Raw genomic sequence first — 13,041 nt, 5'->3', positions numbered from 1 at the left:
GCAGAGATATTTTGTCATATGTACAGAAGTAGCAACATTAAAAAAAAAACTCATCCTGTAGTATTTTTGGATAGAAAGACTCTGCATATTATAAGTATAATTATATATTATAATACTGCATTTTATATACACAAGAAATTCTGCAGATACTGAAAATCTTGAATAACACACACAAAATGTTGGAGGAACTTGGCAGGTCAGGCAGGATCTATGGAGTTTAAACAGGCGACATTTCAGTCTGAGATCCTTTATCAGAAGATGCAGTCTTGATCGAACATTGAACAATACAGCACAGGCCCAATGTTCAAAGTTGAAAATAAATGTATTATCAAAGTACATACATGTCCCTCTGAGATACGTTTTCTTCTGACAATACTCAGTAAATCCATAATAGAATAATCACCACAATAGAATCAACGAATGACTGCATCAACATGGACGTTCAACCAGGGTGCAAAAGACAATAAACTGTGCAAATACAAAAAGAAAGAAAGAAAGAAACATTGTGGTGAACCAAATAAATTATCAAATAAACTAATCTCTTCTGACTACACAATATCCATATCTTTCCATTTTCCTCACATTCATGTGCATACTTAAATTTCTCTTAACAGTCTCCGGTGTATCTGCCTCTACCACCGTCCCCACCCCAGGCAGTGCATTCCAGGCACCCACCACCCTACATAAAAAAAAAACTTGCCTCTAACATCTCTTTAAATTACCCCCTCTCACCTTAAATGCATGTCCTCTGGTGTTAGACATTTCAACCCTGGGAAAAAGATATTATTTGTCTGCTCTACCTATTTATGTCTCGCATAATCTTAAACCTCAATTAGATCTCCCCTCAGCTTCTGCCACTCCGAAGAAAACAACCCAAGTTTGCCCAACCTCATGTGCCCCCTAATCGAGGCAGCGTCCTGGTTAACCTCTCCTGCAGCCTCTGTAAAGCCTCGGAGAGGATTCTACCTGAATTGCTGAGCTACTCTAGAAGTTTGTATGTGTTGCAGAAATTCATTGTCTTTTCTCATACAGAAGCCCTTACATCCGAGTGGCTATTTCAGTATTGAGCAACCTCATTGATTTTGTCTCTTACATCATTCTGAATTTCATTCATGTAGTTAGAATGGGGTGGAGCTACGTCTCTGCCAAAGGAGGTGCAAGGTGCTTCCTTCCCTCCGCTAGTCTGCTGGTCATCTTTGGGCAAGGGGTAGGATGTGCTTAGCCCCCCACCCTAATTGGCATTACACTAAGCCATGGGAGGAGGTGGTGGATGGTGGTATGAGAAGCAGGTGCATATCACATGTCCTGGTTACGTGACCACCAATGCCAGACAGACGGTCTCTGAAAAGTATTGATAATGGCTTCTAGTCATCCGTAATGTAAAGACGCGACCCAAGAATAATTATGGTCAACAGTTGTAAGACCATAATCGCCAACATCTTCTGACATGGCACATAATAATGATGAGTTAGAACCTCCGTGCATGCTTTGAAATTGTTAGGCAGTTTTAATAAGCCACTTCTTTTCTGCTAGTGAAATGATGAATCGATTCCTTCCCAGGTGCCGCACAATATCAACTTCAGGGAGAAGAAGCTCAAACAGTCCAAGAAGGAGAAGAAGGTTGAGTCTGCCACGGGCGAGGAGCTGATAGTCCCAAAAGCAAGGGTTGCTCGCTTCCGCTATTTTGAAGATATATCTGGATACTCGGGGGTAAGGGATGTGTAGGCATATTGTAGAAGTATCCATTTTTTGAGCAGAAATGTAACGCTGGAATAATATAGTGCATAAATTACAAGTCATAGTCGTACAGTCTCCTGTTCTATCTGAGAAGCGTGTGCCTCAGAAACAAATGTTCTGGTGGAAGAACTTTGCATGTCGAGCAGCACCTCTTGGGGGAAAGAAATTGTCAACATCTCCAGTCGAAACCCTGCATCAGTCTGGCAATTTCTTTCCCCCCACAGATGTTACATGACCCACTGAGCTCCTCTAGCAGATTTTGTGTAGGATCTTTCTGCGAGTGATGTTGCTTTATCTGCCCAGTGCTGCTATGTCACCACAGTGTGCCTAGGTTGACTGTAATATCCTGTGGCCACCATATAAATGCAGGGCTGCTAAATCTTAATTTTGAGAACTTGGCTAAATTTTTAAATAATGACTTTGGTGGTTGTCCATTGTACCTGATGATGATAGGAAACCCATGCAGCAGCAGTTTGAAAGTAGAAAAGCCATCGTTCCATTCTCTCGACCTCGGAAATTCGGGTCCAGTGGTACAAATAGCTGTCACAAACTGGGGTCTTCCTTGGGTAACCATCACTACTTCTGTGCCTTGTCGTGCCCTTTGCTCTCCACGGAGCGTTGCAGAGCCACCTTCCTGGCCGTTCGATCTCATCCGCACAGTCCATCTGAGCTGACTTCATGTGCTCAGATAGTGATGTCCCTCCCTTACTGGGGTATCAGGCTACCAGCTACCCTGATCTGGTTTAGCCAGCCTGTTGAAGTGGTGTATCAGGGTGTGGCCGCTGTCATGTGCAAACAGCTCAATGGAGCCACAGGTAAGAGCTGAGTGTCCAGTGGGGACCAAAGGTGAGTGAGCTGCCCCAGATTGGACATGGAAAGCCCTTTCACCAGAGGTGCTACCCCCTCTCTGGACACCCCATCCACCCTCACTAATAATAATGACTTGAACCTGTGAGCAATACACAAATAAATGCTGGAGGAACTCAGCATCAGACGGCATCGATGGAATGGAATAAACAGTTGATGTTTTGGGTCGAGAGCCTTTATCTACTCGTGTCCAATATGCAGTTCAGTGTTGAATCGCAAGTCCCGAGGGTCTTGGTTCTCTATCTGTAGAAGAATATTATGAACAGGAGCAGGAGTAGGCCATTCAGCTCGCTGCAGGAAAGTGTGCAGACAGGATTTGAGGGTCTGAATCATAGAGAGAGGTCAAGCAGGTCAGGACTTTTTCATTGGAACTACGAACCTGAGAGATGATCTTATAAATATGTGTAAAATCATGAGGGAGTCATTTTTTTTCCCAGAGTTGGGGAATCGAGAACTAGAGGGCAGAAGAGGGAGGGAGGAAGGTTTAACAGGAACCTGAGGAGCAACTTTTTCCATAGGGGGTGGTATGTATGTGGAATGAACTACCAGAGGAAGTAATTGAGGCAAGTACATTAACAACATTTAAAAGATACTTAGACAGGTACATGGATCGGAAAGGTTTGGAGGGATACAGGACCAGTTTAGGAATTAATCTTGGGCCTGTTGGGACAAAAGGCCCATTTCCTTACTGTATGACTCGGACTCTATGATGTGCTCCCCTTTAGTTAAGGTCATGGCGAATCTGTTACCTTGGCATTAACCCCCTTTAATACCCAGAAGTTTGCTAATTGTTGTTGACTAGCCTTGTTAGGAGAAATGCAAAGAATCCCCACCATCTGGGTGAAAGCGTATTTTCCTCATCTTTGCCTGAGTGGCCAGCGTGTTATTTTAAGATTTTTGCAATCTTTCCCGGTACTTGTATTGTCCTGATAGAATCATATTCATTATCCTTGACATGTTGTAAAATTTGTCACTTAGTGGAAGCAATACAATGTAAAGTATTACAAAAATTACTATGTTACAAAAAATAAATAGTGCAAAAGAGGTGTCTTGAGATAATGTTTATGGACTGTTCAGAAATCTGATAGCAGAGGGAAAAAAGTTGTTCCTAAATCATTGAGTATGGGTCTTCAGGCTCCTATATCTCCTCCCAGATAGTTGTAGAGCACTATGATGCAGAAACAGGCCCTTTAGCCCATCTAGTCCGTTAGAATTATTATTCTGCCTCGTCCTATTGATCTTCTCCTGGACATAGCCCTACGTGCCCCTCCTATCCATGTACTTGTGTTGTGTTGAAATCGAATCTGCATCCACCACTTCTGCTGGAAGCTTGCTCCAATTCACACCACACTTCGAGTGAAGAAGTTCCCCCTTTCATCCTTACCCTATGATCTCTAGTTCTAATCTTACCCAAACTCAGTGGGAAGAGCCTGCTTGAATTTAACTTTCTCGACCCCTCTATTAAATCTCCTCTCATTATCCTAAGCTCCAGGGAATAAAGTCCTAATGTAGTCAACCTTTCCCTGTAACTCAGGTCCTCAAGTCCTAGCAATGTCCTTGTAATTTTCTCTGATGGCAGTAAGAAGAGTCCTGTCAATAAAATACTGTGGATGCTGAGATGAAAGGAAGATTTGCTGGATATGTTCACATGGGTGGGCAGTGGCTTTGAAAGGGAAGAAGTTGAAGTTGCAGCAAGGGATGTGTATTTTTGATTTTATCACTATTGTAGGTGTCTGAGTACTGAAACTTCAACAAGGAAACACCAGAAGTGGTATGAGACATTCAGCTCGTTCTTGTGTTGTTCAGAGATCCATCACACTGTTATATGATAGAAGGAATGTACTGCAAACATTGCTTTCAATGCATGGCTGACGTGCCCTCTGCCCTGTTCCTAGGTATTCATCTGTGGCCCATCCCCGCACTGGCTGTTCATGACGTCACGAGGAGCCCTGCGCTTGCACCCCATGACGGTGGATGGACCGATTGAATCCTTTGCGCCCTTTCACAATGTCAACTGTCCGAAAGGCTTCTTGTACTTCAACAAGCAGGTATGGAGGAGAGATGCACGTTAGCACGTCATGAGACTGATTGACAGAGCAACTTTGGTTCTTGTTGAGGAGCTCAGACTCTCTCGTGGAAATCAGTCAATAGAGACGAATTGTGTTTTAAAGGGAAGCTCTTTACTTTTCCTTTTTGACCCAAAAGTTAGAAGGTAATGTTCTTCGATTTTTATAAATCATCCGGTTGAGGAAGTGAAAGGGCAAATTAATAAGCTGTCAGATAACAGAAAAGTTGATGGGAGTTGTGGATAGTGTAGAAGGGTGTTTAAGTTACAATGGGACGTTGACAGGATGCAGAGCTGAGAAGTGGCACATGGAGTTCAACCCAGAAAAATGTGAAGTGATTCACTTGGAGGGTCAAATTTGGAGGCAGAATATAGAATTAACGACAGGATTCTAACCATTGTGGAGGAGCAGAGGGATCTTAGGATCCCCATCCATAGATTCCTCTAAGTTGCTGTCCAAGTTGATAACGTGGTTCGGAAGGCTTCTTTTGGCCTTCGTTAGTCTGGGTATTGAATCAAGAGCCTCGAGGTAATGTTGCAGCTCTGTTAAGCCATGGTTAGGTTACACTTGGTGTAATGTGTTCAGTTCTGGTCACCTCAGTATAGGAAGGATGTGGAAGGTTTAGAGAGGGTGCAGAGGAGATCTACCAGGATGCTGCCTGGATTAGAGAGTACGTCTCATGAGAATAGGGTGAGTAAGCTAGGGCTCTTCATGTTGAAGAGGAGAATGAGATGTGTACAAGATGATAAGAGATGTACTTCAAGCAGTAGCCAGAGACTTTTTCCAAGGATGGAAATAGATATTATGAGGAAGCATAATTTTAAGGTGATTGGAGGAAAGTAAAGGGAGTTGTCAGAATTAACATGTAGGGATTCCTACACAAGGACTCCCAAGTCCCTTTGCACCTCTGATTTTTGAATTTTCTCCTCATTTAGAAAATAATCCACACCTTCATTCTTTCTCCCAAAGTGAATACACTTTCCTACACTCTGTCTATTCTCCCAATCTGTCCTTCTGCAGACTCCCTGCTTCCATAAACACTATTTACCCCGCTAGCTATCCCCATACATCGTCAAACATGGCAACAAAGTTCTTCGTTCCGCTATCCAAATCATTGACATACAGTCGGCCCTCCTTATCCACGGGGGATTAGTTCCAGGACCCCCCGCAGATACCAAAATTTGCGGATGCTCAAGTCCCTTATTTAACATGTATCAGTGCGGTGGTCTTTAGGACCCAGCGGAACCCCGGCCTAAACTTTACTTAACCTGTCTCCGTGCGGTGGACATTAGGACCTAGCGGCGCAGCTCTGAATCCGCAGTGTTTCTGTTCACGAAAGTAATCATAGTCGCGATTGAAAATAAGGTGCAAGTAATAAAGCGACTGGAAAGAGGTGAAACACCTGTGGAACACTGCTAGTCACCAGCAGCCATCCAGAAAAGGGCCACTTTGTTCCCACTCTTTGTCTTCTGTCAGTCAGCCAATCTTGTACCTATGCTAGTATCTTTCCTGTAATGCCTTGGTATCTATTTAAGCAGTCTCATGTGTGGCACTTTGTCAGTGACCCTTTGAAAAACCCAATAAACAACATCCACTGACTCTCCTTTGTCTATCCTGCCTGTTATTTCCTCAAAGAATGCCAACAGATTCAGCGAGCAAGATTTTCCCGTAAGGAAACCATACTGGCTTTGGCTTATTTTATCATGTTCCTCCAAGTACCATGAAACCACATCCTTAACAATCGACTCCAACATCTTCCCAACCACCGAGGTCAGGCGAACTGGCCTTTAATTTTCTGCCTTTTGCCTCCCTCTCTTCTTAATGGGTTGAGTGACATTTGCAATTTTCCAGTCCTCTGCAACCATTCCAGGATCTAGTGATTCTTGAAAGATCATTACTAATGCCTCCAGAATCTCTTCAGCTATCTCCTTCAGAACCCTGGGGTGGCACCCAAGGTGATACATCTACCTTCAGACCTTTTAGTTTCCCAAGCGCCTTCTCCTTAGTAATAGCAACTTCACTCATTTCAGTCCCCCGACACTCAAATTTCTGGAATACTGCTAGTGCCTTCCATAGTGAAGACTGATTTTGCCTGCCTTTTCTTTGATCCCCATTACTAGGTCTTCAGCTTCATTTTCCAGCAGTCAAATAGCCACTCTCGCCTCTCTTTTATTCTTTATACCTGAAAAAAACCTTTGGTTTCCACCTTTAATATTATTGGCTAGTTTACCTTCATGTTTCATCTTTTCCCTCCTTGTGTTTTTTTTTTCAGTTGCTTTCTGATGGTTTTTAAAAGCTTCCCAATCCTCTAACTTACCATTAATTTTTGCCATATTATATGCTCTCTTTTGCCTTTATGCTGTCTTTGACTTCTCTCGTCAACCACAGTGGTCTTTAGGATACTACTTCGTCTTTGGGATGTACCTATTCTACACCTTCCAAATTGCCTCAAGAAACTCTAGCCATTACTGTTCTGCCATCATCCCTGCTAGTGTCCCCTTCTGGGGGTAGAGGGGAGGAAACTGTTCCTAAAATGTTGAGGGTGTGTCTTCAGGCTCCTGTAGCACCTCCTTGCTGGTAACTATAAGAAGAGGGCATGGGTGATGGGGATCCTTAATGATGGAAGCTGCTTTTCTGAAGCATTTCCTTTTGAAGATGTCTTGGATGCTGGTGGGGCTAGTGTCCATGATGGAGCTGGCAGTGTTCACAACTTCTGCTGCTTTTTGCAGTCTGTCCAGTGGCCCCTCCATACCAGGCAGTGATGAACCAGTTAGAATGCTCTCCACGATAGAAAGTTGTGAGTGTCTTTGGTGACGTACCAAATCCCTTCAAACTCCTAATGAAATATAGCTGCTGTCGTGCCGCCTTTGTAATTGCATCAGGTTAGGATAGATCGTTGGAGATGTTGACACCCTTTCCACTTCTGGTCCCTTGATGAGGACTGGTGTGTATTCCCTCAACTTCCTCTTCCTGAAGTCCACAATCTTCGTCTTACTGATGTCGAGCACCAGGTTGTTGCTACGACACCATTCAACCAGCTGATCTACCTTGTTCCTGCACACCACCTTATCACCATCTGGAATTCTGCAAACAATAGTTGTGTCATTGGCGAATTTAAAGATGGTGTTTGAACTCTGCCTAGCCAGACGGTCGTGGGTGTTGAGAGAGTAGAGGTGTGGGCTAAGCATGTACACTACTTCAGTGTACTTGAGGTGTGTTAGTGTTGATTGTCAGTGAGCAGGAGATCCACACAGACTATGGTCTCCTGGTGGGGAAATCAAGGACCCAGATGTAGAAGGTGGTACAGAGACCTGTGTTTTGGAGTTTGTTGATTAGAACTGAGAATATGTATATGTTGAAAGCTACTTCTCAAGGCTCCTTTACCTTAAGCTTCCTATTGAGCACCCTAATCAAATCTGATTCATTGCACAATCTAGAATTGCCTTTCCCCTAGTTGGCTCAACTACAAGCTGCTCTATAAAGTCATCTTGTAGGCATTTTGGATTTCTTCTCTTGGATCTAGCACCAATCTGATTTTCCTAATCTAGCTACATATTGAAATCCTCCATTACAATAGTAACATTGCCATTATTACATGCCTTTTCTATCTCCCATTGTAATTTATATCCATATCCTGGCTACTATTCAGAGGCTTCTATATAATTCCCATCAGTTTCTTAACTGTACCCACAGGGATTCTACATTTTCTGATCCTATGTCACCCCAAGGCAAGAAGTTGCTTTAAGCCATGTGATTTCTTTCTTTCTTTTTCAATCTTTTTATTAGTATTAAAAATATTATGAACAAAATACAATTAAAATATTAATAAAGGGATTACAAACATACAAATTCCCATTACACATGAAGGAATACATAAGCAATGAATACAGTATAAATAAGTTTTCCCAAAACATGAACCATACAGTATATATATGAACAAGGTAAATCTAGATATTTCATAATATATAAAAAAAAGAAAAAAAAAATATATATGAAAAGTTAACTACCCTACTAATCTAATATCTAAGGAAAAAAAAAGAAGCAAAGAAAGAAAAAAAACTAAAAAAAAGAGAAAAAAAAAAGGGCTGTTTATAGTATCTCACAAGCATACATAAACATCAATGTCGTCAACTCCGATCCTTTCAACATAAATACGATTAAAGCTGAAAAAACCAATAAGCTTGGCACAGGGCCATTACATCATATGAAAATATTGAATAAATGGTCTCCATATCTTTTCAAATTTAATAGAAGTATCAAATACAGCACTTCTAATTTTTTCTAAATTTAGACATAACATAGTTTGAGAAAGCCAATGAAATACCGTGGGAGGATTAATTTCCTTCCAATTCAACAAAATAGATCTTCTAGCCATCAAAGTGAGAAAAGCAATCATTCGACAGGTGGAAGGAGATAAATGGAGTGAGTCCATCATCGGTAAACCAAAAATTGCGGTAATAGGATGGGGTTGTAAATCGATGTTCAGTACCGCCGAGATAATATCAAAAATATCTTTCCAATATTTTTCTAAAAGCGGACATGACCAGAACATATGAGTTAAAGACGCGATTTCTAATTGACATCTGTCACAAATAGGGTTTATATAAGAATAAAAATGAGCTAATTTATCCTTGGACATATGGGCCTTATGTACAACCTTAAATTGTATTAATGAATGTTTGGCACATATAGATGATGTATTAACTAATTGAAGAATTCTATCCCAATTCTCAATAGGAATAATAAGATTGAGCTCTCTTTCCCATAGCCGTGTGATTTCATGCCTTTGTGTTTTCTGTTTGATGGAAGAGGGAAGAGAGTGTCCAGGGTGGTTGAGATCTTTGATTATGTGGGTTGCATTACTGAGTATGAAGTGTAGACAGAGTCCATGGAGGAGTGGCCTAGCAGACACTACAGTCGGGAGGTTTCTTTTTAAAAGCATGAATTTGAGGGCATTTCCCTCCCACTTGCCTTTTCATATTTACAGTATTTCCCTCTGCTGTAGGGCGATCTCCGAATCAGCGTGTTGCCAACCTACTTGTCGTACGATGCACCGTGGCCTGTTCGGAAGATTCCTCTACGTTGCACAGCACACTACGTATCTTATCATGTAGAAACTAAGGTAAAACGCTTAAAAAATCTAGTCCTGTTTGCTTCATTATAAGTCAAGGAATTTGGGAATGTGTTCCACCTTACTAAATTCAAGTAAAACATTGAACTGTACAATGCAGGAACAGACCGTTTGACACACTATCTTGTGCCAAATGCAATGCCAAATTAAACTAAATCCCTTCTGCCTTCACATGATCCATGTCCCTCCATGCTGTGCCTGTTGACGTGTCACTCTATCAACCTCTTATTTACTACTTCTGTGTCTGCTTCTTCCACCACTCCTGGCAGCCCATTCCAAACACCTAATGTTCTGTTTTAAATTAAAAATTTACTTTGCATATCTCTTTGAAACTTCATTCATCTCATCTAAAATGTATATCCTCCAGTACTTGACATTTTTACCCTGGGGGAAAAATTCTGACTGCCTATGCCTCTCATAATTTCAATTCAAGAAGGTTGCCCGATACTCAAGCAGAGGTCTTCAAACTTTCTATGTGGTAGGTTCTAGAGAGCAATCAGTCACCAAATAATGACAGGAGAAGAAATTATTCGCCATTTTCTTATCTTGGGGCAGCACAGTGCAGCTGTTTGTAGAACCACAGCCTTACCTGAACAGAGACCCATGTTGGATCCTTATCTTGGCTGCTGTCTGCATGGAGTTTGCGTGTTCTCCCTGGGTGGGTACATTGACATCTCCTCTGGTTTCCTCCCACATCCACATCCCCAAGACGTGTGGGTTGGTGGGTTAATTGGCCGCTGTAAATTATCCCTAGTGTCTGGGTATGTGCAGAGTGGAGTTAGTGGGAATGTGGGGGAATTAAACAGTTGGTGGTTGGCTGTTTGTTAAATGATGCTAAAGCAGGAAAGAAATCTACTTTGTAAGTCCTGTCATCGCTGATAATAAAATAAAATAACTGGATGCAGAACACTTGTGCACAAGGAGAACAGAATGCTGTCACAGACAGACGGACATACTTCATTGATCCCGAGGGAAATTGGGTTTCGTTACAGTCGCACCAACCAAGAATAGTGAAGAAATATAGCAATATAAAACCATAAATAGTTAAATAATAATAAGTTAATCATGCCCAGTGGAAATAAGTCCAGGACCAGTCTATTGGCACAGGGTGTCTGACACTCCGAGGGAGGAGTTGTAAAGTTTGATGGCCACAGGTAGGAATGACTTCCTATGACGCTCAGTGTTGCATCTCGGTGGAATGAGTCTGGTTGAATGTACTCCTGTGCCTAACCAGTACATTATGGAGTGGATGGGAGTCATTGTCCAAAATGGCATGCAACTTGGACAGCATCCTCTTTTCAGACACCACCGTCAGAGAGTCCAGTTCCACCCCCACAACGTCTCTGGCCTTATGAATGAGTTTGTTGATTCTGTTGGTGTCACCAGTTACAGAAATTGACCATTTGGTAAATTGTATTATGTCCTTATTTGCAAGATTAATTGCCATTCACAATAGAGATGTTAAAAGCCAATAGAAACTACAAGCTGACAACCAATGATACTTTGAAGTTAGTAAAGCAATTGTCCTTTGCTTGTTAGTGTGTGTTCTCCATCCTTTAGTTATTCCTAGATCATCTGTCTCTGACACTCCCTCTTGTGTAAAGGGACACTATGTTCTTAAGACCTTTCCAGAAAAGTCTCACTTTGGAGGCCTTGCTTGTCGACTTGATACAGACTGTTGCAGTCTCACTTCAAAGGTTTCCCTTGTCTGGGTGTGACTACACACTGCCACAGTCATCTGCACTTTGATGTCCTCTTTAATCCACAGAATTGGGCCCTTTGACCCATTTAGTCCATGCTGAACCATTAACATCCTAGTCCTATCAACTTGCACCTAGATCATAGCTCTCCCATCCACGTACCTACCTAAATCTCCCCTCGTTCTCCTATACTCCAAGGAATAAAGTCCTAACCTATTAAACTTTTCCCTACAACTGTGGAAACATTTTCAATCTATAAAAGTTTTTCCTAATCTTATAGACCTGTATTAGGTCACTGCAATACTTTTTCACAACAAAAGAAATCCAGTGTGTTTGTCCTTTACTGATAATATACATTAACCCCTGTCAACCTGTTACTCTAGTCCCATTGACCCGTACCTTGACCATAGCCCTCTGTACCCCTCCCATCTGTGTACCTATCGAAATTTCTCTTGTATAGGTGTCTCCGCCCCCCCCCTTACAAAGGTAGAGCGTTCCTATGAAACCTTTCTTAAGCCAAAATGGTGTAAAGTGAAAAACCATTAATTTATATGGGAAAATTCTTTGTAAAAGTGAAAATCCTCTTTGTAATGCGAAAACAGGTTACTAATGTAGTTTTTTTGTAAAAGCGAAGTGACGTAAAGCGAACATTCGTAAAGTGGGGGGGGGCACCTGTATGTTGAAATGGACCATGCACCCACCACTTCCGCTGGCATCTTCTTCCTCACTCTTGCCGCCTTCTTAGTGAAGATGCTCTCCTCATGTTCATCTCTCACCTTTAATCCATATTGTAGCCCCACCCAACCTCAGCGGAAAAAGCCTGCTTAGATTTAACCTATCTATACCCCTCATAATTTTTTATTCCTCTATCAAATCTCCCCTCAATGTATGTTCATGTATGTATGTACTATGTACGTGTCTCTTCTTCAGGTGTATGCTGTAACTACGAGCGTGCCGGAGATCTGTAGTCGAATACCGAAGATGACAGGGGAGGATAAAGAGTTTGAGAACGTCGAACGTGGTGAGTAAGTCCACAGCAACGAACCAAGGGAAATAGGAATTCCAAGGAAAAGTATAAAGATGAGTTATATAGCCCAATTAGCTCCTCACTGCGCTGTGGGATTGTCCCATTCATGTTCTATTGAAATGAATGGCAGCAGCTTCTAACCAATGATGAAAAGGGCAGACCTGCTCTCCTTGACATGGTAACGTAACAGGGTGCCCTCAGTGTAGCAGCTGGTGGATCGCTTTACAGTGCCAGCTGTAAGATCAGGGCTTGCTTGCCACCACTTTCTGTAAGGAGTTCTCCCTGTAACCTTGTGAATTTCCGCTGGTGCTCCAGTTTCCTCCCACATTCCAAAGATGTAGTTAGGGTAAAAGTTGTGGAAACGCTATGCTGGCACTGGATGCATAATGATAATTGCAGGCACCCTGCATAATCCTCACTGGTTCTTATATTATCTAACGATACAGTGTGGAACAGGTCTTTCCGCCCCCGGAAGCTGCACCACACAGCAACCCACCTATTTAACCGTAGCCT

General features: G+C 42.2%; 1 protein-coding gene across 1 annotated transcript in view; it reads left to right on the top strand.

Annotated features, from left to right (window-relative positions):
* Nucleotides 1–13,041, top strand: part of cpsf1 (cleavage and polyadenylation specific factor 1) — a 136,325-nt gene that overhangs the window by 95,300 nt on the left and 27,984 nt on the right. The window contains exons 25-28 of the mRNA XM_073055126.1: nucleotides 1,561–1,710; nucleotides 4,500–4,652; nucleotides 9,676–9,792; nucleotides 12,432–12,522. Of these exons, the coding sequence (XP_072911227.1) occupies nucleotides 1,561–1,710; nucleotides 4,500–4,652; nucleotides 9,676–9,792; nucleotides 12,432–12,522 (511 nt within the window). The remainder of the gene's footprint in view (nucleotides 1–1,560; nucleotides 1,711–4,499; nucleotides 4,653–9,675; nucleotides 9,793–12,431; nucleotides 12,523–13,041) is intronic.

The sequence above is a fragment of the Hemitrygon akajei genome, chromosome 8 (assembly GCF_048418815.1).
Source record: "Hemitrygon akajei chromosome 8, sHemAka1.3, whole genome shotgun sequence".
NCBI lineage: Eukaryota > Metazoa > Chordata > Chondrichthyes > Myliobatiformes > Dasyatidae > Hemitrygon > Hemitrygon akajei.
The sequence above is the reverse complement of the archived record's forward strand: the minus strand, read 5'-3'. Positions and strand labels throughout refer to the sequence as shown.